Source organism: Muntiacus reevesi, chromosome 15, assembly GCF_963930625.1.
Source record: "Muntiacus reevesi chromosome 15, mMunRee1.1, whole genome shotgun sequence".
NCBI lineage: Eukaryota > Metazoa > Chordata > Mammalia > Artiodactyla > Cervidae > Muntiacus > Muntiacus reevesi.
The window spans coordinates 19,121,366-19,148,535 of record NC_089263.1 but is presented as its reverse complement, the minus strand read 5'-3'; the positions used below and the strand labels follow the sequence as shown (position 1 = coordinate 19,148,535).

The 27,170-nt window shown below is 35.1% G+C and overlaps 1 protein-coding gene across 3 annotated transcripts in view; it reads right to left on the bottom strand.

Moving 5' to 3' along the window:
• Nucleotides 1-27,170, bottom strand: part of FANCI (FA complementation group I) — a 61,272-nt gene that overhangs the window by 27,327 nt on the left and 6,775 nt on the right. For all 3 annotated transcript variants that reach the window (XM_065906947.1, XM_065906946.1, XM_065906949.1), the window contains exons 3-17: nucleotides 26,634-26,706; nucleotides 21,979-22,109; nucleotides 21,422-21,578; nucleotides 21,284-21,341; nucleotides 19,788-19,829; nucleotides 19,336-19,459; nucleotides 18,838-18,923; nucleotides 17,157-17,283; nucleotides 13,912-14,004; nucleotides 13,139-13,275; nucleotides 9,885-10,065; nucleotides 8,441-8,528; nucleotides 2,834-2,964; nucleotides 2,293-2,363; nucleotides 1,387-1,501 (exon numbers count right to left, since the gene is read on the bottom strand). In XM_065906947.1, coding sequence (XP_065763019.1) covers nucleotides 1,387-1,501; nucleotides 2,293-2,363; nucleotides 2,834-2,964; nucleotides 8,441-8,528; nucleotides 9,885-10,065; nucleotides 13,139-13,275; nucleotides 13,912-14,004; nucleotides 17,157-17,283; nucleotides 18,838-18,923; nucleotides 19,336-19,459; nucleotides 19,788-19,829; nucleotides 21,284-21,341; nucleotides 21,422-21,578; nucleotides 21,979-22,109; nucleotides 26,634-26,706 — 1,614 coding nt within the window. The remainder of the gene's footprint in view (nucleotides 1-1,386; nucleotides 1,502-2,292; nucleotides 2,364-2,833; nucleotides 2,965-8,440; nucleotides 8,529-9,884; nucleotides 10,066-13,138; nucleotides 13,276-13,911; nucleotides 14,005-17,156; nucleotides 17,284-18,837; nucleotides 18,924-19,335; nucleotides 19,460-19,787; nucleotides 19,830-21,283; nucleotides 21,342-21,421; nucleotides 21,579-21,978; nucleotides 22,110-26,633; nucleotides 26,707-27,170) is intronic.

Genomic DNA, 27,170 nt, shown 5'->3' with positions numbered 1-27,170 from the left:
AGCTTTCCCCATACAGCAAAACCCAGGGCTGAGGCAGACATTATAACCATTATCAGACCATGGTAAGTATCCTATTCCATTTTGGAATAAGAATTTTCAAGCACTTAAAAAAATTTAACTTTCGCATTCCTTAAGATTTTCCTTGGCAATGTGGTACAACAATATTCTTAAGTCACCTACTTAGGAAGGCACACAGATTATTTCATGCCTCTAGAATTTAGTAGTCAAAATAAACTTGATTCTACTTAAAAGGCTAAGAATTGAGCTCTTCTGAGGGTTCCTGAACTCCTGAGAGGTTTAGAGGTAGGTAGTTTTTAGATATGGACATGACAAAGAATAATACTGCCTGTTTGATTTCATAATAATTTCAGCCATTATAGACCAAGAACCCTAATCCTTACTTCAGGCTCCTAGTGAGGTAGTTAATATTGACTGAGGGCAAATCCGAGTTCCACACTTCACTGGCTCTATCACTTTGGGCAAATTACTTAACTTCTCTCAGTCTCAGTTTTCTTATACTTAAAATGGGGATATTAACCATACATAAATGATATCCAGTGTTCCTAATATTTAATCTATGGCATAAGTTATAAACAAAAGTGGCGAGTTGTCGTAACAGCAATAAAGGATTCCTAAAGAAACTGCTATACAGATGTCTCTTATTTACAAATCACATTAGTACTGAATTTAAATGACAAAGACAATTTTACTGCTGCCAAGCCTAGATTATCAAATTATTGTGAAAAGCTTTGTTATCTCAGAATACAGGTTTTATCAGGTGTGCAAATAAATAAACTATTAAAACTGAGGACAATAACAGTATTTAGCCAGAGGACTGCTGTGAAGGTTAAATGAGAAAATAAATGTAAAGCACTTAGCATAGTGTCTAGCACAGTGCTGTCCATTAAAACACAATACAAATTACAAATGCAAGCTGTATATATAATATTAAATTTTCTAACAGCCAAATCAAAAGAGCAAAAAGAAATTGGTGAAATTAATTTTAATATTTTACTTAACTCAACATAGACAAAATATTATCTCAACACATAATCAAAATAAAAAATTATGAGATATTTTACACTTTTATCTTACACTAAGTCTTCAAAATCCAGTGTGTGTGTTTTACATATACAGCACAACTCAATTTGAACTAGCCACATTTCAATCAACATACAGTTCAAGAGCCAACTTGAGGCTAGCGGCTACCATACAGAAAAGCAGTTTAACATACAGCAAATTTGCCATTAGTAAGTGATGGCTGATATTATCATCATCATACGCTCAGTTTCAGGATCATTTGTACAACCAGAACACGAGTAAAAAAATCTTTACATCAACTCCTGCATCAGTGTACACATAAGCCAGTGCAAAAAAAGTCCTTACCTGGCTAACACCAATAGACTGACTGCACTGAGAAGAAGACAAGCTGCCTAAAACTTTGAAGTTCTTCAGTAGCAGTAAAAATCCAGCAACTGCAGATTTTCGGGCATCAAGCTGGCTAGCTCAGGAATAGACAGAGAAGAAGTTACCAAACAGTATTGATTTCACAGGAATAGGCTTCTGTGTCAGAAAAATCCAGTCAGTTTTGTACAGAAAAAGAATGTATATTAACAAGGAAGAAGAGAGCAAAATAAACATACTCAAAATAAGGCATAGCTGTTCACATCACTTAGGAAGTATAGGAATTCAGCTGAAGTTTTCACCTACTTAACCTCATGACACCATCTCTACTCTCCTCTATCCTGCTGACAAGCCTTTGTGGGCAGTGAGAACAGGAGTCCTCAGAGGCTGCACAATGAGTTGATAACTCAAACATAAGGACTAAATAGCAAAGAAAATTGTTGATTTTCTGAGTCTAGAGACGACTTCCCTTCTACATAGAGGAGTGCACTGCTTGGCACCTTGTAAACCCTCCATCCAGAGAAACCATTCATCTCACTGATACTACAACATACAATGCTGGCCTATCACACATACTTTTGGGAAAGGACTAACAAAAACTGTCAGCTCTAGAACACAGATAAATAGCATTTGGCTGTTTACTAGTTGCTCCTCTGAATACCCATGAGTGTACTATAATATGGACAATGTGATAATAATTTGGTATTTTATCCTTAAAGTAGCAAATTCTTTCCACAGTACTCATCTCATAATCCCTTTAGGAGATGGTACTGTCATCTCGATCGTGTGTTAGGAATTTGCATACTGCTTACTAGAGGTGACTGCAGAGAGGACTTTAGGTAACAATAGAGTGTTTCACTTCCTAGGATCTCAGGGGATGCTACACACCTGGCAAACATGGCTTTCCGAAGGACAAGTATCAAGGAGTCTCTTATTGACATGCTGACTTTGAGAAGGGGCTGAAAGAGGAAGAATCAGTGTTAAAAACAGCAATTTGCTTATTAGCCTTAGCACATTTCTATTTAATACTGTCACCATTTGGCTTGTATAAGAAAGCTTGGTTCTGTTTTATAAACATGCTGCAATGTTTACTGCACTTAGTAATAAGGACAGTTAATCCTAATGCTAAATTGAAACTAGTTGTGAATACCTTTATATCTACTGTCTTCAATTAACAATTTCCCAAGAGCCTTTCAATTACTTCACTGACTTGAAACAGAATCAAAGGAGAGAGAACAGTACTATGAAGAGGGGATAAACTTGGAAAATAGATTCTAGCTCAGTGCTTCTGCTCTTTTAATAGAAAGTTCTGTCTTAGAATCAAGGGAAATAGGATTTCTAATACATATGTAATTATGAAGAAATACATCAGACTTCTACTGAACAGTTCAACCTTGCCCATGAGCTGCTTAGGAGTCAAAAGACTTACCTGCACTGCCTTCAGCAGTCCTTGTACGGTTTGAACGGGCAGAAAGGACAAATAGTCAAAAGTTTCTATAACTTTAGATGAACAGCTTTGAAGAACTAGCGGTGAATACTTGATGATATCTGAAAGTAGGTCTGAAAAACGGAAACGATGATCAGCTGCCTCAAATAACTAGAGGTTTTAAATAAAAGGAACATAAATATGGAAAAAGAAATGGTAAAAGTTTTTTGCTCCTTTCTCAAGTAAGTCAAGTAATATACATTTCTGCTGATCCTATATACTTTAAGGTCAATGCTAACCAGATACTTTTCAAAAATTTTATGTCTAAAAGAAAGGAAGAAACTCATTATAGTGCCTGAACAACCAGCACACATTGTCTTCATATTTCCAAGCTGAAATAAATCAATAAATATTTATGAATTTTTATTATAAACAAGCATAATTATATGGTCCTACAAGGAATATACAGAAACACAAAACATGGCCTCTCTTCCTTCAAGAAAGATAATTTAGTTGAAAATCAAGAAAAATTTTTTTCTTTTTTAAAAATTTTATTTTTAATTGGAGGATAATTACTTACAAAACTGTGCTGGTTTCTGCCATACATCAACATGAATCAGCCACAGGTATACTTATGCTCCCTCCCTCTGGAACCTCCCTCCCACCTTCCAAGAAAAAAGTATTTTAAAAGAATGAAAGAAGTAACAAAATCATATCAAGTATCTAATAATTCCAAACATTGTTCACTGTCTAGGAAACAGTAGAGAATTTAAATAGGAGTGTAAAGAAAGTGATCATTATGGGATGGTATGCTTTAGGTGAGCAAAGAGGAAAAGGAAATTTAACTTAGATCCTAAAGAATGCACAAAGAAACAGGGAAAAGTCCAAGTAAAAGAACAGGAAGGAAAGTATAAGACACATTCAGAGGATGGTGGGGAACTCCGTGGAGGTGGGGTGAAGCAGAAAAGTAAATAACGGAAGTTAATGCTGGAAAGTGAGGTTCAATCAAATTGTTAGGGACATTTTTGGGTTTTTTTTTTTGGGCTATGCCATGTGGCATCTGGGATCTTAGTTTCGAAACCAAGGATGAACCCAGGCTCACATCAGTGAAAGCACCAAGTCCTAACCACCAGACAGCCAGGATATTCCATCAAGAACTTGAAATAAGAGGATAAAGACCTGGTAATTTATGAAAGAAGGTACTGGTGATTTCTGGGTGACAGATGTTTTGGGAATACTGTTCTGGTAGCAATTTGCAGGGTTGATTGCTGCAGAGAGAAAAGAAAGCAGGGAAACCAGTTAGGAAGCTGTTGCAGTAGCCTAAATGGAAGGTTATAAGGTTGGGAATTAGGCAAATGGATGTCTGTGTGTGGCAGGGAGGGTATAAAAAAGAAGATAAAAAGTATGAGGGAAAGAATGAGAGAACTTAGGTACCAAATGTATTCCAGATTAAAAGAAATTCTAGCCTCTGGGACTCAGACATCTGTGTTTCATGTAACAGAAATAGGGACAAAGGAAAGAGGAGGTTGTTCAAAGGAAACAGTATTGCATTTGAAATAAAAGAAAAAAAAAAAAAAAAGCTAAATGGAATGAAGGCATTCAGGCACTGAACTAATAAGCAAATAGTCCTGACATAAAAGATTTGGGAGCCATACCCTCAAAAGCCCACCTAAAAAACCCAAAGCAAAACTGAAATCATGAGAACAGGGGTGATATCTACAAGTAAGAGAAAGTATAAAAAGAAGAAGAAGCACTTTCCACCACGATAGAGTAACACTCACCAGAGTTATCTTCACTTTAAACACCTACAACAAAATAAGCCAAATGACATGAAACAACAATTTTCAAATACCAGATAAGCAGTACACACTCTCTCAGTATCCCTGAGAGAGGGAAATACATGAGGAGAGGCTTATAATTGTCCCATGTTATTGCCTGGAGAGCTTCTAGGCAGGAACACAGAGAAGAGAAACTCAGAACCCAGTGGTCTTCCTGAGTTAAAGAGACAGAGTTGACAATTCAGGAAAGCCAAGGCAGCTTGCACTAGAAAGGAAAGAGCTACAGCGAAAGCACCCTGGAGATGTGCAGGGAGCTCTCCTTGTATGTGAGCTGCGTGCTAGTCAGTACATGTGTGTGAAAAAACCACCTAAGGGAAGCTAAAAGTGACTGGCGAGGAGTAGGCAAATCCATTCTCTGAGGTCCTAAAGGGCAGGAAATAGTTCACACTCACAACACCCACACTGTACACACCTCATAATATACAGGGAACATTGCTTTAACTGCAGCATCAAGTTGGCCCTAGATTAAAAGCTGTCTGGTCTTTCATAACACAACATAGAAATAATCATCAAAAGGATTAAATACTTTCCAAGAAACTTAAGTGAAAGTGAAGCTGCTCAGTCGTGTCCGACTCTTTGTGACCCCATGGACTGTAGCCCACCAGGCTCCTCCATCTACGGAATTTTTTAGGCAAGAGTACTGGAGTGGGTTGCCATTTCCTTCTCCAGGGGATCTTTCCAACCCAGGGATCAAACCCGGGTCTACCGCATTGTGGGCAGACACTTCGCCGTCTGAGCCACCAGGGACCTTAAAGCTCAAGAATATTTGAAGGAAAAAAAATTCAGCAAATCAACAATGTGAAACTCACAAAGTCTGCCATCCAATCAAAACTTATTAATGATGCAAAGAAGCAGGAAAACACAACTCATGATGAAGATGACATAAATCAACAAAAACATATCAGAAACAACACAATGATAGTAGACTAATGATAGTAGACAATTATAGTAAACTAAATAACACACTTCTAAATAACCCATGGGTTAAAAAACAAATCACAAGAGAAATGAAAAAGTATGTGGAATGGAATGAAAATAAAAAACAAAATTTAAAGGATGCAGCTAAAGCAATGTTTAGAGGGAAATTTACAGTTTAATGCCTGTTTCGAAAAAAAAGAAAAAGATCTCAAATTAATGACACATGCATTTAACCAAAGGTAGTACAGACTAAACCCAAGGTAAGCAGTAGAAAGGATCCAAAAAAGCACACAAATCAATAAAACTAAAAACAGAAAAGCAGAAAAACTCAATGAAATGAAAAGCTGGTTCTTAGAGAAAATCAATAAAATTGATAAGCCTCTTGCTGATAAATACAGCATTCCAATAATACTGTATTTTATGGACTCTGAAATCTAAAATTTTCATGTATCAAGAAACATTCTTTTGATTTTTTTCACCCACTTTAAAAAAGCAAAATGAACCCAATGCAAGCAAGAGGAAGGAAATAATAAAAGCAAAATTTGGTGAAATTGAAAATAAAAGAATAGAGAAAATTCAAACTAAAATCTCATTCTTTGAAAGGCTGTAAGCTGACAAGTTTCTAGGCCAGATTGATAAAGAAAAAAAGACAAATCACTGATATCAAAAATGGCTGAGTTTGCAGATGATGTGATTCCATGTAGAAAACCTTGAAGAATTGCTGAAAGGCTACTAGAACTAATAAATGGGTTTAGCATGGCTGTAGGTGATAAGGTCAACATTAAAAAAGCAACTATTTCTACATGACAACAGTGAACAAATCACAAATTGAAAAATTTTTAAATACTATTTACAACAGTGTCAAAAAAATGAAATAGGGATCATCTGACAAAAGATACAAGATACACACACTAAAAATATAGAACAGTGTTGAAAGAAATTGAAGACCTAAATAAATGGAGAGATATAGTGTATTCATGAGTTAGAAGACTCAATATGGTTAAGATGCCAATTCTCTTCCATATTAATCCATGGATTTGAGGCAATCTCCATCAAAACATGAGCAGTCTTTTCAAAAAACTTGACAAACTGATTAGAAGATTTATTTAGAAATATAAAGGACCTAGAATAGCCAAAATTATTTTGAAAAAGAACAAAGTTAAAGGACTTACACTACTGATTTTAAGACTCAATATGAAGCTACAGCAATCAAGACATAACAGAGCTCACTGGAATAGAAGACTACTAAAATAGATCCACACATAAATAGTTAGTTGATTTCAATAAAGACACTGTGGTAATTCAATGAAGGAAAAGATAATCTTTTCAAAAATCTGTGCTGGAACAATTGGATAGCCATAAGCAAAAAAATGAACTCTGTTATATCACACCATACACAGAATTTAACAAAACTGGATCATACATCTAAGAACAACAGATGAAAATATAAAGCTTCTAGTAGAAAATATAGGAGAAACCTTAGGGACCTTGGATTTGGCAAAAAAAATTTTAAATACAAGACACAAAAAGCAGGACCTACACAAAGAAACTGATGAACTGATAACTGATAAAAATATTTGCTCTTCAAATGACAATGTTACAAAAATTAAAAGTCAAACCACAGACTAGGAGAAAGTATTTGCAAAACACGTATCTGACAAAGGATTTGGGAAACTCTCAAAATTATCCTGGAAAAGCCAAACCAAAAGGAAAAAGAAAAAAAAGTACAATTGTAGGATTCCATTTACACAAAATATTTAAAATTTATAGTGACAGAAAGCAGATCAGACTAGATAGGAAGTCAGGGAAGGAAAAGAGAGATGCAAGAACAAATCAGAAAAAAACACCAGGAAACATTTCTGGGTGATAGATAGGTTCATGGGCTTCCCCAATGGCTCAGCAGGTGAAGAATCTGCTTGCAATGCAGGAGATGAGGGTTCGATACCGGGGTTGGGAAGATCCCCTAGAGGAGGGCATGGCAAACCACTCCAGTATTCTTGCCAGGGCAATCCCATGGACAGAGGAGCCTGGCAGGCTATGGTTCAGGAGGCTGCAGAGAGTTGAACATGACTGAAACGACAGCACACACAGAGATATGTTCATCTTGACTGTGGTGATAGTTTCCATTTCACGGATGTACACACATCAAAAGTCAAACTGTTATGCTTTAAATATGTGTACATTACTGTACCTCATTATATTTCAGTAAAGCTGAATGTAAAGAAAGAAAAGAAGTAGAATGAAATGTCAAGTACAGAACTTTGGAGAATCTTGACATTTAAGGATAGAAGAAAACCAATCTCCAAGAAGAAAGAAAAACTGATCAGGATACAAGGCAGGATAAAAGATGCAAACTATTACAGTCATCAGAGAACTTCAGGAGGGTTATAAATAGTGTAGAAAGAAAAAGAAATTAAGAAAATTGGTGATCAAAATGAGTGGATTTAGGCATTAGGAAATACGTATTAAAAAAAAACAAAAAATTCAGAGGTCACCAAAGAGGTCACCAAATGACCGACCATTGATCATTCTGACCAATGAAGTCAGAATGTCAAGGGTTAAGGGAGTGAGAGGTCAGTAAGTAGACAGCAGAGGGACAGCAGTCACTTGACAATTAAAACAAAAAAGAGAGAAAGTTGATGCAAAGTAGAAGTTTCACTCATTAGTTATATGCTCCTTTCCTTCTTGACAACCATAGACAATATAAAGGAATTTATATTTCATTGGCATCATAATCAAAGATGTTGCATTAATCTACTATATCATTAAGGTTTTTTTCCCAGGATCCAAAGCATTATGACATTTAAATAAAAATATTCCTGACAACTTTTTCCACCCTTTCAAAGTTCAATACCTAAGAAATGACTGATGGGGGAGGATGCTCTGGTAACAACCCTGTTGAGGACCTGCTCCAGAATTTCTTGTCTGATCATCTCATGGATCTAAAAGGAACAGAAGAATCAATAAAATATTCCTTGGTGACCTTCAGCTTACAACTGTGTTATACCTATTAGGCAGAATAAACAATAGCTTGAATATGGGTAAAACTGGACTGCTTATTTCAAAAACAAACACAGTGTGAATCATCTGGAAAGAATCATTCAATTCAGCTCTCATCCTGTACGCAAATGATTCATTAACCAGGCAAACTTTTACTAGCCTAAAAGACAGAGCACATGAAGGTGCTGCTACATGTAAGGTCCAGCAGCAAACAGGAATAATTCTACCTAGGTATCTACTACATGCCAATGTCCATATTTCTGACAGTATGCACAACTTTCATATTAAAATTTAAAAGCCCATAAAAAAACCTGAAAATCTAGAAAATCTTCACCAACCCTGTCCTCAGTTTCTAGAAGCAGAGTAGTTGCCTTAAAAAGACCTGTTTTGAAATTTTACTTGAACTTTAGCTAAATTTCATACCTGACCTTGATTACTTTCGGTAGAGACTGATTTCTTTCAGACTCTGGACTAATAATTTGATTATCAGTAAATTCTATGTTCTACAGGTACCTTGACAAAGCCAACAACTGTGTGAACCAAGTAAAACCTTCATTTTTAAAAAAGATTAATTTAAAAACAAAAAATATTAAGTCTCTTATTCTAAGAATGTTTTTAAATCAGATTAAAGAGTCATGTGTATCTAACACACAACCCTCAAGGACTATTATATGGTATTCACTACACTTCTGGATCAGAACATCAGATTTACATTTAAACTGACCTCCAAATAACACTGTCAGCAGATACTTTTGGTGTATAGATACACTGAAGAATGGATGTCAAGATGACTTAGAGAAATCAATAGCAAAGCAAATTTGTTTAGCCTCAGATATGATCTTACTTAGATTAACAGTCATAATATGGTAGTGAATTAAAAGAATATAAATTTCCCATTTGGGGTTCTTCAAAAATAATAAACCAATAGGCATGATTCTTCAAGTTTGATGTTCTACAGCGACCTAAAAGATTCTTTTTTGTATAAGGGAATAAAATAAATTCAGAAATGATTTACCGCTAGAGGAAGAAGAGGAAATAATAAGGAAGCTAACTTATATTCAAACTTCTAAGAAATGGTCAGAAAGAACAGAAATTAGAATAGATGAAAAACTCTAGATAAAGAGTGAGAAAGTATTTCATCAAATTGCATCTATTAATGTTTCAACTATTATCCCAGTTTCTGTTCTGGGAAACTGCTACATACTCAACCTGCCCAGTCCCCCAAACTCCCAGGTGAATGCCCTATTTATAATATAATACAACAAAATGAGGGAATGGTTGCTAAACTAGAGTCTCACCTTGAAAGTTTCCAACAGGATATTAGCTCCCAGTTTACAAGCATGCTGGTTTGGTATTCTAGAAAGACCTGAGCTGGTTTCAGCAGTTTTTCCATCAAGAATCTTCTTTGGCCCATAGGAATCCATTAAAATGAAGCCAAATTCTACCAAGCCCTGAGTAACATGATCCCAACTATGAATACTGCAGGAAAACAAAGTTTAGTTAAAAAGAAAAACTTAATAAAATACCTTACCTCTACATTCTTTGCCATGTTACACATTTCCCAAACTTGACCAGTATAACCAATATTCCACATGAATCTTTCCTTTTCATGTACCCTTAATCTGGCAAAATTCTGAATTTTTGGAGGAACAGTAATGGGGAATTGGTAGGCAAGCAATCTCTACCGACAGATCACCATGAAAATCCAGAAACTGTGGAACATGAAGCAACATATGGAAGAAACTGGAATATTTCAGTGTACAGATCATTACAGGCTTCCCTGGTGGCTCAGATGGTAAAGCGTCTGCCTGCAATGTGGGAGATCAGGGGTCGATCACTGGGTTGGGAAGATCCCCTGGAGAAGAAAATGGCGACCCACTCCAGTATTCTTGCCTGGAAAATTTCATGGACTGAGGAGCCTGGTAGGCTACAGTCCATAGGGTTGCAAAGAGTCGGACATGACTGAGCAACTTCACTTTCTTTCACTTTTCACAGATCATTAGAGATTGCCATTCAAAATTTCATGACCACATGTTAATTTCTGCTTCTACTATTTCCCTCATGCCAATGAGCACACTGTAGTCATATTTTTGCTCATAGAGCCTTGCACAAATTCTGGCATATAGAAGGCACTCAGTAAATATTTATAATAGGAACATTTATATTCATATTTATTTCATATTCACATTTATAGTAGCAATTGGACTGATGAATGATTGGATTTCAAAAGCATGAAATAAAACTACAAACAACCTTTGCAAAGCAAGAGAAACCCTGGTGATTTTATACCACTTAATGTTATCCACAATAGTGGAAATCATGTCTATAATAATCTTTATATCATTACATCTACCTGCTAAACAGCAACAAATTATAATGCAGCATTAAAGAATGAAGGAGACAGTTGTGAATAGATTCTCGTAACATTCTGACAGATTTTAACAACAGTCACACTCTGGGGATGTGGGATCAAGACAATAAAATGAGCACATGCTCCATTTTTCCCAACCTGAATACCTACAAATGACAGAAAAGATAGATATAACCATATGTGAATGTCTATATGTGGTGCATGCATACAATCCATGATAACGTGGAAAAATAAGAGGTGCTCTGACTGTCTAGAAATTATGAGGAATCCTTAAAAAGTGAAAGTAATAGAAGGAAAGAGGAAATCACAGACAGCATTATGCAGACTGAAAGGGTGCCTCCAAAAGCAGATGCCAGGGGCAGGTATGCTGGGAACTGGAAGGAACCCTGGGGCAACTTTGGTGGTGACTGGCTAGGATACCCCTGAATGAAGTTTGGTACACAGCAGCCTTCTCCACCTTTTTCTCCAAGACCTCACTGCATCTGGGGCCTGAGAGGCAGAGCAGCACTCTGAGAGGATGACAACATGCTGGAGGATTAGGGAGACACCATACCTAGAAGATTAGCCCCTGATATATCCTACTGCTATCCTCAAATCACTGAGGTAGAGTGTGTTAAATAAATACAACACTCTCAGACAAACTAATGGGGAACATCAAATACAATAATAAGGAAATAAGCAATCACCAAATGCAAGAAAATAATATTATCAGGAAAGAGAAGCACCAAACTCAACAAAGAGAACCAACCCCTATGGGAAAAGACTAATGGAACAAATATAATATTTTAAAAGTCTAATATTCTCAGAGAAGAGAGAATATTATCACATGAAACAAAAAAAATAAACTGTTATGAAAAAACAACCAAGTGGAAATTTCAGAAATAAAAAACATGATGGATACAGTGAAAACCTCAACAGATGGCCTAAGAATAAAATGTGCAGAACTGAAGAAGTAACTAAAGAGTGAGCTAAGGAATTTTTATTTTGGCTGTGCCAGGGGTGAGCTGTGGCATGCGGGATCTAGTTCTCTGATTAGGAATCAAACCCGGGGCTCCTGCATTGGGAGCATGGAGTCTTAGCCACTGGACCACAAGAGAAGTCCCAGGAATTTTTGTAGAACTTGACATAAAAAGACAAAAATACAGAAAGTATGAAAGAAAAATTGAGACATAGTATATAGATCAATGTATTCCAACAGAAAAGGGAGAGAGTACTCAAAAAAAATAAAAGAAGAAAAACATTTCAAGAGGAAATACATGAATCCTTATAGTGGAAGGGCACACCAAACACCAAGCAGAAATCAGATGAGCCAAAGTATGAGATTCAAAAGATAAACATAAACAAAGAAACCAATAAAACAGTGAAGTCTAAGTAATTATTGCTTGTTAGTAATAATGTTGAACAAGAAGGAAGTGGAGAAATTGTGCTATGCACTAAAGTTCTCATTTTGGAGAGAAGAGGCAGTTACAATCTGTTTTGCTACAAAATGTCTTATCTGTAATGTGAAAGAGTTCATATGTGATTGGTACACAGGGGAGTAAGTATAACCTTTAAGTTGTATTGGTTCATAGGTGATTTTTTTCCTAGTACATTAATGTTTTGCACCTCCAAGTTACCTGCAGGTAAACACAAAAATTGTCAACAGAGCTAAATACAGCAAACCAAAACCACAAAAAAAGCATTACTCAGTAAAGATTTTTATAATGGCTGAGGTATATTCTGAAATACAACATTAACCATGAAAATAACAACCAGGATAGTAATCAGTTTTTTTTTTTTTCTATTTGGTCAAAGATAAATTTGCCTAAAACTGCTAATCAGTTGTCTAAAACTACTAATTCAATTCCATCCATCAGTCCCAAACTCCAACAGTTACAGTAAACAAAACTGTTTTTTACTTACCTAAAAAGCCAATGAAGACTTAGACCAACAGAGTAGTAATAACATGAAAGAAGCAAAGGTACCTACTTCAGTTTTGTGTTCTTGCTAACAAGGTGGCCAAGAAATCAGGCCTTGGGATTTAAGAATCTTCTGATACAGGGAAGTCTGCTTGATCAATTTTAAGGGATTTAAACCTTGATATGTAAAGTCAACAGTTTTCTCTGATGGGCCATAAGTATGGTACCACACTGCATTTTCTAACACTAAAGAGCTTACAAATCTTTTGGTTCATAAACTTACCTATTATTTACCACTTCCAAGATCATGGTTGAAATACAACATCCATGAGGAAATAGACTCTGCATATATTTTGCGCCTTCGAGAAGCTGAACATCCTTAAAGCTTTTTATAACTGAAGACTTTAAAAAGTCAAACACCTAACATAATGAAAGAAATAGGAAAATGAAGCAAAAAATGTATAGCCCATACCAGAGAATCTTAACCCTGTAACTGTTCCTACTTGCTGCCACACACTCATATCCCTACAACTGTTTCAACAGATGAGCATGATGCAAAAATTATGACCTTCAGTGAGAACTTAAAGGAGCTGAAGACATGCCTGTCTTGAGAGAAAAATGGCTAAAAATAAATACTACCCACACCCAGGGAAACACATATGAGAAAAAAGGGTAAAGGATTTTATAGTTTCATTCTTGCAAATAACCTATTCTCATTAATTTCAACTTGGTCAAGGACTATTTCTTAGAAAGCTACAACATAATATGACTGCTATGAATAGCCAGCTAAACTTGCCATTCTTGCTACCTGGACTGTGTGATATTCCCACTGCTATTCCCATCTCAGCCCCTGGCTTGCCACACAGTCGGAAACAGAAGTATAAATCAAGTATCTGAAGAAGTCTTCAAGCAGCTCCCAGAGAAGAGTGTGGGCCTACATTCTTACAGGGTAATTTGCTGCTGGCAGGATGGGAGTGAAATTGTTTAGGAAAGAATAAACAGGCTCTTATACTCCTTATCAACTACAGAAGGAAACCAAAAGTCACTCATAAATACCTGTTCCTCAAATCTTTGTACTCTTGTTACAGAGAGCAAGAGGGCGATGCTGAAAGGACATATAACACTGCTGAAATCTCCTTGCTGCGCTGCCTAGAACAGATAAACCAAAAAGAAGTCATAACTTACATCTGAAAAATATAACATATCCTACTTAAAAACAGGTCCTTAAGTGGATCAGAAACCTAAACCTAAGAGCTAAAACTATAAAACTTCTGGGACTTCCCTGGCAGTCCAGCAGTTAACTCTGTGTTTCCAACTCAGGGAGTGCAGGTTCAATTCCTGGTTGGGGAACTCAGATCCCACATAACACAGTATGACCCACCCAAAAAAAGCCTATAAAAACTTTTAAAAGAAAACACAGCAGAAAATCTTCAAGACTTTGGGTTAAAGATTTCTCAGATACAATGCCAAAAATATAATTTATGTTAAGTAAAAAACTGATAAACTGGGCCTCATTAAAAATCAAAACTCTGGTGCTTCAAAGGAAACACCATTAAGAAACAAGCCACAGACTGAAAAAAATATTTGCTAATTACATACACGATAAAGGACTTGTACCCATAATATGCAAAGAAATCTTAAAACTATGTAAGTCATGCAATCAAAAGATGGGTAAAAGATTTGAACAGACATTTCATCAAAGATATCGCTGCTGTTGCTGTTCACCTGCTAGGTCATGTCTGACTCTGCAATACCAAAGATATCAGAATGGCCAATAAGCCATTTTATAGCTATTAGAATAGGTATTAAAAAAAACAGTAACAAATGTTGGCCATGATGTGGGGAAAAAAGGAGTCCTCATACAGTGCTGGTGGCTATGTAAAATGTTGTAGCCACTTTGGAGGACAATTTGGTAGTTTCTTTAAAATATAAACATAAATGTATTACAAAATCCAGAAATTCTACTGGTAGGTATCTATCAAGAGAAATGAAAACATATATCCCGACACAAAGACGTGCATTTGGATGTTCACAGCAGCATTATTCATAATAGCCAAAAAGTAAAAACAACTGGAATGTCATCAACTGGTGGACATCTAATCAATGGACACACACACACACACATAGTGGAAGACTATTCAACAACAAAAAAGAATGAAATACTGATAAATGCTACAACATGGATAAAAACCTTGAAAAATTATGCTTAATGAAAGAAGCTATACACAAAAGATTATATATTAAATGATTTTATTTATATGAAATGTCCGGGAAAGGTAAATCTATAGAAACAGGCATGAAGGATCTTACAAGGTGATGAAAATGTTCCAAAATTGAATTATGATGATGGTTGTTGCACAATTGGGTAAACTTATGAAAAATCACTGAATTATACTTTAAAATCAGTGTATTCTACATTACATAAATTGTAACTCAATAAAGTTAAAAAATAGGTTTTTGAGCCCTAAAAGAAACTGTAGACAACAAAAGAAAAAAAGAAATCAAAGATGAATAAAACAGAAAACCAACAAACAAAACAGTAAATACAAAGCTGGTTCTTTGAAAAGAACAGTTACTAGCAACCTAAATAAAAAAAAAAAATAGACACAGAGAAGATAAAGGAGCTTTAAAGGTTACTTTTCACATTTGTCTTTAAATATCTTCTACAAAAGGGACCTGAGGCTTCTTGGAGAAATCAGATGCGATAAGGAAAGTACAGGTGTGTCTTGGATAGCTTATGCCATGGAAGTGCTCAAAGACTAACGGGGTCATGTCAGAAGGACACATAAGCCAACCTCAGGGATCCAAATGGCCAAATACGGATCATTTTGGGTACTGTTTATGAGTACATGGAATTTTAAAAGGTTCATGGTTGCATAACAATATTCAAAAAAATGGGAGGTGTGGGGCTTTTTTCACAGAAAACCAACTAGAAGGAATGACCAATAAAAACTTCTGCTTTTAATTCTACTATTTTGCAACTCCCAGTATAATTACTGATTTAGGACAAGAATCATTAATAGATAGGAAACCAAAATCCACATGTCAAAGGTTGCTGAGGAAAGGATTTTCACATGTTTCAAATTATGACCCCATGGATTACTTTCTAATTACAAAGGGAAACATATATCTTTGCAAGTGAAGAAAACTGCTGGTCCTTGTCTTAATCAAATGATTTGGCTAAGACTGCCTGATACTATGAGCCTTTTGACGTGATGCAATAGAATAGTGATAGCAAAATAAAGCCTCTGGGACAAATCTAGCTCACCACCTATTTTTATACAGCCCATAAGCTAAGACTGCATTTCACATTTTTAATTGTTGAGGGGAAAAAAGTCAAGGGAGTAACAGTATTCCATAACACATGAAAATTAAATAAAATTAAAACTCAGTGCCCATATAGTTTCACTGGCCCACAGCCACACTATTCATTCATGTGTTGTCTCCAGCTGTCTTCTTGCTACAAGAGTAGTATGACGGCGACAGAGACCATATCATCTGCAAAGCCTGAAATAGTTTATCTGGTCCTTCAGAGAAAGTTCGCTGACTCCAACAAGAGAAAAAATACAACAGCACAGCACTTGTGACATATTCTCACCAGAAATGTTTAACTTGAATCTAATCACGGGAAGACAATAAGACAAATCTGACAATGTGAGACACAAGAAAACTGGGCAGGATTCTTAAAAAATTCAATAAAAAGGTATTAATCCTTATTATTACAAAACACATGTGGACATATTCAGGCACTGAAGTGTCAACATTTCTTCTTTTGAATAGTTCAGAAAAAATATACTTGAGAGAGGTGAGATAAGGTAAATGTAGCAAAATACTTAAAAAGTTCAAAATATTTCTAGTTTTTATCTTACTACTTTACAAATATTTAAAAATGACTTAGCTTCACAAAACTCCATGATTTACTATGAGAACTCCATGATTTACTAAGAGACAATTTCCCCAATTTGCAAATAAGGAAACAGGTCAAGAGTGAAGTTCATATAATAATGGAGCTAAGGCTAAATTTTGAGTTTCCTACAGAACAGTCTTCATCTTTAAAAAAACAAATAAAAAACACTAGAACACTTAAGGTGTGGTTTTAAAATGAGACTTGCTTAAGAATGTAGTGGTATCATATATCTTCCACTTTCAAAGTTAAAAAAGAAACCCTCTAGACCCAGGGTCATTCTATAGTATTTCTATGTATTGGTTTCCTGTCATTAAACAGCATAAAAAGAAGCTTGAGTTCAAAAGTCCTTATTTCATGAAGAGATCCTGGATCACCTTAAGAGTCTGGTTGCTACCTTTAAGTGTCTCAGTAGTTCTCTGCCTAGCTCAAAATCCAACTTGATGGCAAACACAATGTGTAGAATAATGGTGCCTTCCACGTGACGAAGTTCATCCAGTGGTACAGTAACAAGATCCAAGTACCTAAAAGATTCAACAGAAAGGTTTGAGCTATAGCTTGACCAAGAGAAAACGGTGCATTTGCTCACATGAACGAATAGAAAAACTCAGGCTGAACTAACAGGATCATTGGAGGCAGGCAGAAAGTACAAAATCTACTGTCTTATTCTCTGCTCCTTTTCATAAAACTTCTTGAATGAACTGTCTATGGTCATTATTTCCACTTGTTTACCTCTCCCCAGTTAAATCCAATTCAATTAGGCTTCTGTGCCCTCCCTAACCTCCCTTTCAATGCTATTTGATTATCCTTACAAAGGCTACAAACGACCTCTACATTGTCAAAATCAATAATCAAGTCTCATCTTAATTAAAGCCTCAGTAGATCTGACACAGTTGACCCCTTTCTTTCTGGAAACATATTCTCTTAGCTCCTGGGGCACTGTCACTGGCCTCAAATTATTTGTGCTGGCTCATCCTTCAAGTGGTGGAATGCCTCTGAGAGTTCAATCTTGGGTTCCTTTTCTCTTTTCACAACTTGCCCAGGTGACCCTAAAGAGCCTGCAGGCTTCAGTCCCTTCCAATCCGTATCTCTGGTCCCAACCTCTCCCTGAAACTCCAGACTGCCTGCTCAGCACCTTCACATAAGATACTAATACACATCTCAAACTTACATGGTAAAAACTGAGCTTATTCTCCTCTAAAGCTGCTATTCTGTCAGTCTTTCCTAACTCAGTACACAAGAACAACTTCTCATCAACTGCTCAAGTAAAATAACAGTTATTCCAGGTTAGAAGACTGAGATAGGATTAAAAGCACAAACTCTGCAGACAAATTGCTTGCATTCAAATCGCAAATCCAGCAATTTATGGCTATATAACCCCAGGAAATCCCTTAATTTCTCTGTGCCTTGGTTTCTCCAAGCATAAAATAGAGACAAAATGGAGTTGCTGTGAAGTTTAAAGTGCTAAGAACAGTACTTGGCACATAGCAAGCATTCTACAAATATTTGCTTCAAAAACTCTTTTCCAGCCATACCATGCTGTGTCCTGCCTTTGGACTAACTGTTCCACTAAGAATGTTCTTCTCCTTGATCTACATATTATGGCTCTTATCCTTCAGGCTTCAGTTAACATACCACCTTCTCAGAGGTTTCCCTGACCACTCAACCTGACGTAGCTACACTGTCACTGTCACGTCATCCACTTGAAATATATGCATAGCACTTTCCACTCTAATACTTTTCTTGTCATTTCTTTTCTTTTCTCTTCTCATTAAAATTTCTCCATGAGAGCAGGAACTTTGACTGGCTCATCACTGGCCCAGGTCCAATAGCTTCTGACACAGAATAAACACTTAATAAATGCCTTTGAAGTTTGTAACTACAGAGTCATTATTGCTGTTTTCCAGGAAAGATTAAAATAAAAGAGTTGAGGAGACTACACTATTTTTTAATTTTATTACTGAGCAGCTAAGGGAACTAGGGAAATTCTATACTGAGGGGAAGGTAGGGACTGAAGAGTTAGACAATGAGATGATGAATTTGGAAAAATGATTTTATTTCTATACTCTTTGACTCACTCATCACCACTTTGTTCCTCACTGTGTTGCTGATCTAGCTTGTTGAAGAAAGCTATGATTCCTGCCAAGACCCTCTTCCGGCTTCCCTGAAAAAGAATAAAACAAAATAAATAAGGGCAAGTTAAAGTACTTTTCAGCTTAAAGAATTTTCAAGTATGAATTTAAATAAATTATAAGCTAGACTCACACTAAGAATTTATAGAATACTTTCATAAAAACACTTTTTGAAACTGAGTTTGAAATACATCTTAATATCAGACTCTAAGGGGCCTATAATCCACCCTTTCAGAGCTCTTCATCCCTCTTCCTACCACACACACGAGACCAGAGATAGTGCACATTCACTCTGGCTGAGGACCATGACATTTTTAGTAGACCAAATCATCATATGTGAAATGAAAGCTTCTATGTCCTAGTACATAAAATAAAGAGTTTGAAAAAGCTGAACGGTACCAATTGGTCATTACACCAGAGTTTAAAAAAATATTTTATTTATACCTTTGAGGAGAGAACCAGAAGCTGATAGACCAAGGGTGGTATTTCTTGAAGATTCAATTTGGAGAACACTTTCAACACTTTTTCCACCACAAATTCCACCTCTTCTGCAGTCAGAGGGACAGCCCTGTGGATCAAAGATTCTAAAGGTTAGAGACTAATTTGGGAGATATCACAAGATTGTTAATTGCCTCTTTTGGTTTTTCTCTAATAGAGAACCTTAAAGGAAACCAATAACCTTACCTCAGCAAAATTATCTTGGAAAAAAACATTATAAAGTTATACTTCAAATAAGAAGTTAAAGTAAAAAAGGGTGGGGGAAAATCTTGTAACAGAAAACAGAGGTACCAATACTCTTACTGAGGAATAGTGGTTTTTGAGCTTACTACATTTCAACTTCTAGCAGGTAAGTTCTCACAGCAGGATTAAAAAGAAAAGGGAATGATGATACTTACTTGAACATAGAGGTGAGTTGGATTACATACTGATGATCCCATCTGATTAAAAATGAAAAAGAAAAGTATGTGTTGTTTTAACTTATTTACATGTTACTTTGTAAAATTAGCAAGGAAGAAAAGAATCAGGGCCCTTTCAAGTTTGATTTGCTGCCACTGGGAAACAAGATCAAAGAAATGACATTTAAAACAATGAAATAACCACTTTTAACCTACCAGACTGGCTTGATGACATTCAATGCTAGTGAGATTTTGGTAAACAAACACTTCACATACTATTTCGGGGAACATACACTGATATAACCCTTCTGGGAAGACAAGTTGGCAATACTACTTATCGACTTTAAACATGCACATAACCAAAGAGCCACCCAGCTTACTATTAGGAATATATCCCATGTACATGCTTATAAAAGGTCACCCAGACATAAAAGAATGTTAACAGCAACATCTTTTATAATAGCAAAAAACCAAATAGCCAATATTATTTATTGGCAAAAACTAAACAATCTAACAATTAGAGATTAGCCAAATATTAGAATACTGTGGAACTATTAAAAAGAATGATGTAATAAGGTAGTATATGCTGACATGAACATATGTGTTAAATGAAAAATGCAAGGTATATTACAATGTGGAATAAATAAACTTTTGTGTAATTAAGAACTAATAAATGGACAAACATACATGAGCTGATACATGCTTAAAATCATTTCTGTAAGAGACCTTATGAACCATGAAAGCAGTTATCTCTGGTTTAGATAATCTAGTTCCTTTCAATATACTGAAGTATAATCACAGTATTATGTAACTTAGTATTCTATTCATTTCAGACTATATATAGGTATATATACATATAAAGATACATATTAAGGATCTCTTACTATATACATATACACATGAAGATCTTTCATCTTTGCTATATGTCTTTGTATATTTCATTTCTAATGAGTATAAATTACATGGAGTGGCTCTTTCATAACTTACATACCACAACTTATATATCTCTATTATTGTATCCCTAAGTTAGTCACAAATTTCTGTGTTGAAATGTTCATGTATGAAGACTTTCTTATACAATGCAGTTTTTCCTTAGTGTAGACACTAGTATTTCAGATTTAAATATACAAATATCAGGTTTAAAGATAAAAATATCACTTATATATCACCCATTCCCCCCCAAAAAATAAAAGATAGTGGCAAGATGACTTTCTAGCCTTGAAGACCCTGGGACTCCGAATAATACTATAGGGCTAAACTGCTGTGTTAAGATGAACAGTTAAGTAAGTAGAGACTATATGTATAATGTTAGAACAAAGAATACAGCAAATAACCTCTCTCAAAAACTGATCATGGACTAAATGGTTTTAGAGTAGTAAATCATAAACAAAAAAATGGACTAAAACTTCAGTGATATAAATTCCCAAAATAATGGTATTCCTTTTTTTGGTGACTTGTAGTCCTGAGAAAAGTTCTTCATATTATTAAGAACTTACCTGCCAGAACAGAGGGTGTTAATCAACTGCTTCTTACAGTCTTCCCCACTTAGTTCATCTAGAAATACAAAATACACTGAAGAATAAATCCAATTAAGTGAAGAGAGAAAAAGCTACTAAGACTGGAAGAAAAACTACCTTTTCCATAAGTCAGATTTTCCTTTTTGGTACCAAGGGCAGTGAGAATGATGGGTAACAGCTCCAAAGATTTTCCATTTGTTAGCTTGCCTTCATTGATAGCACCAACAAACTCATTGGCTAATTCAACCAATAACTGTCCTGGAAAACGGTGAACCTAAAAGTTCACGGGATTAAAAAAACATTAAGCAGATATCTAGATATTTGGTACCTCTTTCTAAGAAACTGTCTTTTGCTGAGTTGACAGAACTGGCATTGAAGCCCAAAACTGGTTCTAAAAGTGATTCAGGGAATCATTCTGCTCTGGTAAAGGATTTCAAAAGGTCAGGATCTTCTATTAGTTCCCTGATGTTCTTAAATATTCCAGTTCTTGAAAGAGACACACGTCCATGATACCGGAAACCAAACATAAACATCTAGGTGGTTTATGGCTCATTCATCGGCTATTTTGTTTTAGAATGGTAGTTAGGGTGGATTTGTTTTCCCTCCCTCAACAAAATTACAAACCCCGCTCCAAATCCAACCAAAACCAAAGAAGTTTTTGTTTTCCATCTCACCTCCAGCATTAGTAGTCCTACGATTTCAGACGCTACTTCTTTCTGTAAATCCCCTGATTCCAACAACTGGATACAACAACTGTATATCTTAAGTCTCTTAAGAGCTCCAGCTTCCTCAGAACAGGGTAAACCTTATTGTTTTAAACAAGTAGTACAGAAACAAAGAAAAAAAACGAAGAAGTCTTACAAGGTTGAAAGGCAAACAGGAATAACAAACAGCTTTGCAGTTGAATATAGAAACAGAATTATCAAAATACTTATTACTATGGTACTTAGAACAGCAATATTTAGGAGCTTTGAAAAAGTCTTTTAATTTAGACAGAAAACTGAAATACCACCTTTTCTGCACACTTCCATCCATGCCATTAATTTTTAAAGTAATTTTATAGTGCAGAAGGAACACCTTCTAACATTTCTTAAAGCTTTTCTGGGATCCAGTAACCCAAATTAAGTAACATACTTCAAAACATCATCACTGAATGAAGTCAGCAGGAAAATAGAGAAAAATATTTTGAGGTGAATGGGGGAAAAAAAAAACAACACACTCCAAAAGTTATTGGATACAGCTAAAGTAGAACTTATAATGAAACTTATAGCTGTAAATACCTATATTAAAAAAGATCTCAAATCAATAACTCAAGCTTCTACTGTAAGGAATTATAAAGAGATGAAACTCAAACCAAGTGAAAAGAATATAAAAATAAAATCAGACAAAAATGAAAGAGAGAATAGAAGAATAAAAATCAAGGAGACCAAATCTTTTTCTTTGAAAAGATAAACAAAATTGAAAACTCTTCAGACTGACCAAGAAAAAAAAAGGGAGAAGACTCAAATTACTAAATCAGGAATGAGAGTGGCATTACTCCCAATCTTGCAGATATTAAAAAAAAATAAAGTGATACAATAAAAAATATATGAAATTAATAAATTGCTATAAAGACACAAAGTATCAAAGCTGACTAAAAAAGATAACAGAAAACCAGAACAGACTTATAAATAGAGACTGAATTAGCAATAAAACCTCTTCTACAAAGAAAAGTCCAGAACCAAATGGCTTTACTGGTGAATTCACCAAATATTTAAAGAATTAACAGCAACTCTTCCAAAAAACAGAAGAGAAGGTAACATTTCCAAACTGATGTCTATGAGGTCAATATTACCTTTATACCAAAACCAGACAAACATATTCAGACAAAGACATGAACGATATTCCTTGTGACTATAGATGCAAAAATCCTCAACAAAATATTAGCAAACTAAATTCAGCAATATAAAACAAAGATTGTACTCTCTAACCAAACTGGATTTAACCTAATAACACAATACTGGTTCAATGTATGAAAATCAATTTTATATACCACATAAATAGAATAAAGGATAAAAGTCACATGGTCACCTCAGCAGATACAGAGAAAGCATTTGAAAATTTCAGTACTGTTTCATGATTTAAAAAAAACACTTAAAAAACTAGGAATAGAAGGAAAACTCCTTAACCTGATAAAGGGCATCCATGAAAAACCCACAGCTAACATCATACTTACTAATAAAAAACTGAAAGATTTCCCCCTGAAATCAGGAAAAAAACAAGGATGTTCACTCTCATCATTTCTATTCAGTATTGTACTGGAGGTTCCAACTGAGGTAACTAGGTTAGAAAAATAATAAAACGCATCTAGATTGAGAAAGAAGTAATCTATTTGAAGATGACATAATTTTGTTTGTAAGGGATCCACAAAAAAGAAACTATTAGAACTAATAAACAAGTACAGGAAGGTTGCAAGATATGAGATCAATACACTCATCTACTGTGTTTCTATATACTAGCAGTGAACAATGAGAAGATTAAATTAAGAAAACAATCTCATTTACAATCACATCCAAAGAATAAAATACTTCAGAATAAATTTAATAAAAGTAGTGCAACACTTATACTCTGAAAAGTACAAAATATTGTTGAAAGAAATGAAAAAGAACCTAAGTAAATGGAAAGATATACCATATTTATTAGTGGAAGACATATAAAGATAGCAATACTTTCCACAGATAGATTCAACATAATCCGTATCAAAAACCCAGTTTCCATTTTTGCAGAAATTGACAAGCTAATCTTAACATTCATATGAGAACTCAAGGGACCCAGAATATCCAAACTAATTCTAAAAAAGGAAACAGTGGAGGAGTCATACTTCAAAATTTTAAAGCTTACCACAAAGCTATTTTAATCAAGACAGTGTGGTGCTGACACAAGGAGAAACATGTAGTTCAAGGGAATACAACTATGAGTCCAAATATAAACCCTAGCATTTATGGGCAACTGATTCTCAATAAAGGTACTATTGAAAATGGGAAAAGAGATTTCCCTGGTGGTCCACTGGCTAAGACTCTATGCTCCCAATGCAGGCGGCCTAGGTTCAGTCCCTGGTTATGGAACTAGATCCCACATGCTGCAACCAAGACATAGCACAGCCAGATAAATAAATAAATATTTTTAAAAAGAAGGGAAAAAAATGGGGAAAAATGAAGCTGGACTCCTACCTCACATCATATACAAAAGTTAACTCAAAAATAGATCAAATTTATAAATGTAAAAGCTAAGATTATAATCTTGAGAAGAAAACATAGGTATAAATCTTTGTAACTTTGGATTAAGCAATGATCTTTTAGACAAAAATCCAAAAGCAAAAGCTACAAAAATTAAGCAGACATCAAAATTTAAAGCTTCGTGCATCAAAAGATACATTAAAAAAATGAAAAGAACCTAAAATGGAAAAAAAACTTTGTGATTAATACATCTAATAAGGGACTTATATCTAGAATATTTAAATACTACAACTCAGTAATAAAAAGACAATCCAATTTTTAAAAGGTCAAATAATTTGAACACAGATTTCTCCAAAGACATACAAATTGGTCAGTAAACACAAGAAGAGATATTCAATATCATCAGCCCTTAGCGAAACGCAAATCAAACCCACAATTAGATACCACTTCACACTCACCAGAGTGGATAGAATGAAAAAGACAATAACAAGTGTTGACAAAGGATGTGGGAAATGGGAATCCTTATTCAATACTGATGGAAACATGATGTAGCAGCTTTGGAAAACAGCTCATCAGTCCTCAAACACTTAAACATTGAGTCACCATGCTGCTGCTGCTGCTGCTAAGTCGCTTCAGTCGTGTCCGATATGACCTAGCAATTCTACTCTTAAATATTTACCAAACAGAAATGAAAATGTGTTTATACAAAAATTTGTAGCAGTATTTCTAATTGCTAAAAAGTGTAGATAACCTAAATGTCCACCCATTCATGAATGGAAAAGTATGATCTATTCAGATAATGGAATATTATTCAACAAACAAAAAGAAATGACATACTGATACAGGTTACAACATGGGTGAAACTTAGTAACATTATGGGAAGTAAAAGAAGCCAGTCACAAAGGACACATATAGTATGATTCCACTTTTATGAAATAGCCAGAACAGGCAAATCTATAGACAGAAAGCAGATAAGTGGTTTCTTTGGGCTGGAGTCGATCAGGAATTTAGGAAGGTGACAGCTAAAGAAGGTAAAGTTTCTTTCAGGGATAATAAAAATACTCGAAAATTGTGACAGGTGTGCATCTTGGTGAATATATTAAAAGCCACTAAATAGATATTTTAAGTGGGTGAATTTTATGATGTCAATTACATCTCAATAAAATAATGTATACTTTAAAAGGGTGAATTTTTTAGTACATGGATTACATCAATTTTTTAAAACATCATCATTAGCTAACTATTGGTCCTTCACAGAACTGATTTAATAGGATTAAAATGGTTACGAGACAGTTTCCATAAATACTCAATAATTCATGCTACTTTGAAACTAGGATTTCCAAATCTATGATTTTAAATAAGGTAAAAATAAGGTTAGTTACAGAAGTGGGAGCCATGATGATCTGTTCCCAGTTTTACTCTTATTACTTTCACTTAGTATACAAAGGCAGCAGCTCCTGATTCTCCATCACTTCCTGGTCTCTGATATTTCTACAAAACAGTCATTTAAAAAGTTTCCAAATTTTAAATATGTGTTTTTGAAACCTTGCAAGGCAAGACCCAATTACTTGAGGGGGTAAGAAAAATAAACCAAGTTAAAATAACCTGCTAAGGGTCTAAAGCCACTTTTAATTTGTGCTTATAGAATTTTATTCTACTACAATTTACAAAATGACTGTGAGTTACAATCTGCAACAATATAAAACTGGCCCTTGTTCAAGATACGGAAACAAATATGCCCCACTGGGAATTAAGCATCTCTAAATAAGTCAACTAAGATACTCCATTTCGTTAACTCAGAGCTCCCTAGCCTCTTGTTAAATACAGATTAACTATTGCCGTTCTCCATAAGCTTAAAAAGCACAAGTAAACCAAACCGTATTTTATGAAATACATCCTTTCCAGGTTCCAAAACTAGCAATACATCTCAGATAGCCACTTCTACCTGCCTTAGAAGAATTATTTAAGTCCACAAGATAGTGCTATTGATTCTGTGAAATCCCCAAAACAGAAAAGTTTCAGTGATGCTTCAAGCAATACGAAAAATAGCAATAGGAGCCAAAAGTAAACAAACATACCAGTGAACACAGAGAGAGGAGTGGCATTATTATTACCTTTGAAGATGGCTTTCAGCAGTGCTCCGGCAGTTTTTCCTTTCACTGCCTGATTCTGAAGGAGGTTAATGAGCTACAAAAAAAGAAAGGAAAAGGTACAAGTCTGGCAACAATTTCCCTATTTGAATGACCTAAACTCCCAATATGAAAAACGCTCATCTGTCAGGATCATATCTTTCAGAAATTCCAGGCATCAAAAATAACATATGTATTCACATTATAGCAGGGTGGATCGTAAGATGATACTGGGCTGTCAAGATGAAATTTATTCATACGTTCATTCTACAAACATTTATTAAATATTTAATCAGCACTAGGTATTGAGCTATGTTCTTGGGGATATACATTCATTCAACAAATACTCTTTGAATATTTTCTTTTTCCTCAGCATTAGGTGTACAAGAATGAACAAGACCAACATGATAGTCTGACTCAGTTTACAGTAGGATAGAAGGAAAAAGGATAACAGGAAAAAAATCAGAAAAAGAAATGGTTGAAAAGACTGAAATAAACAATAATTGAGGAAAGGGAGGCAAC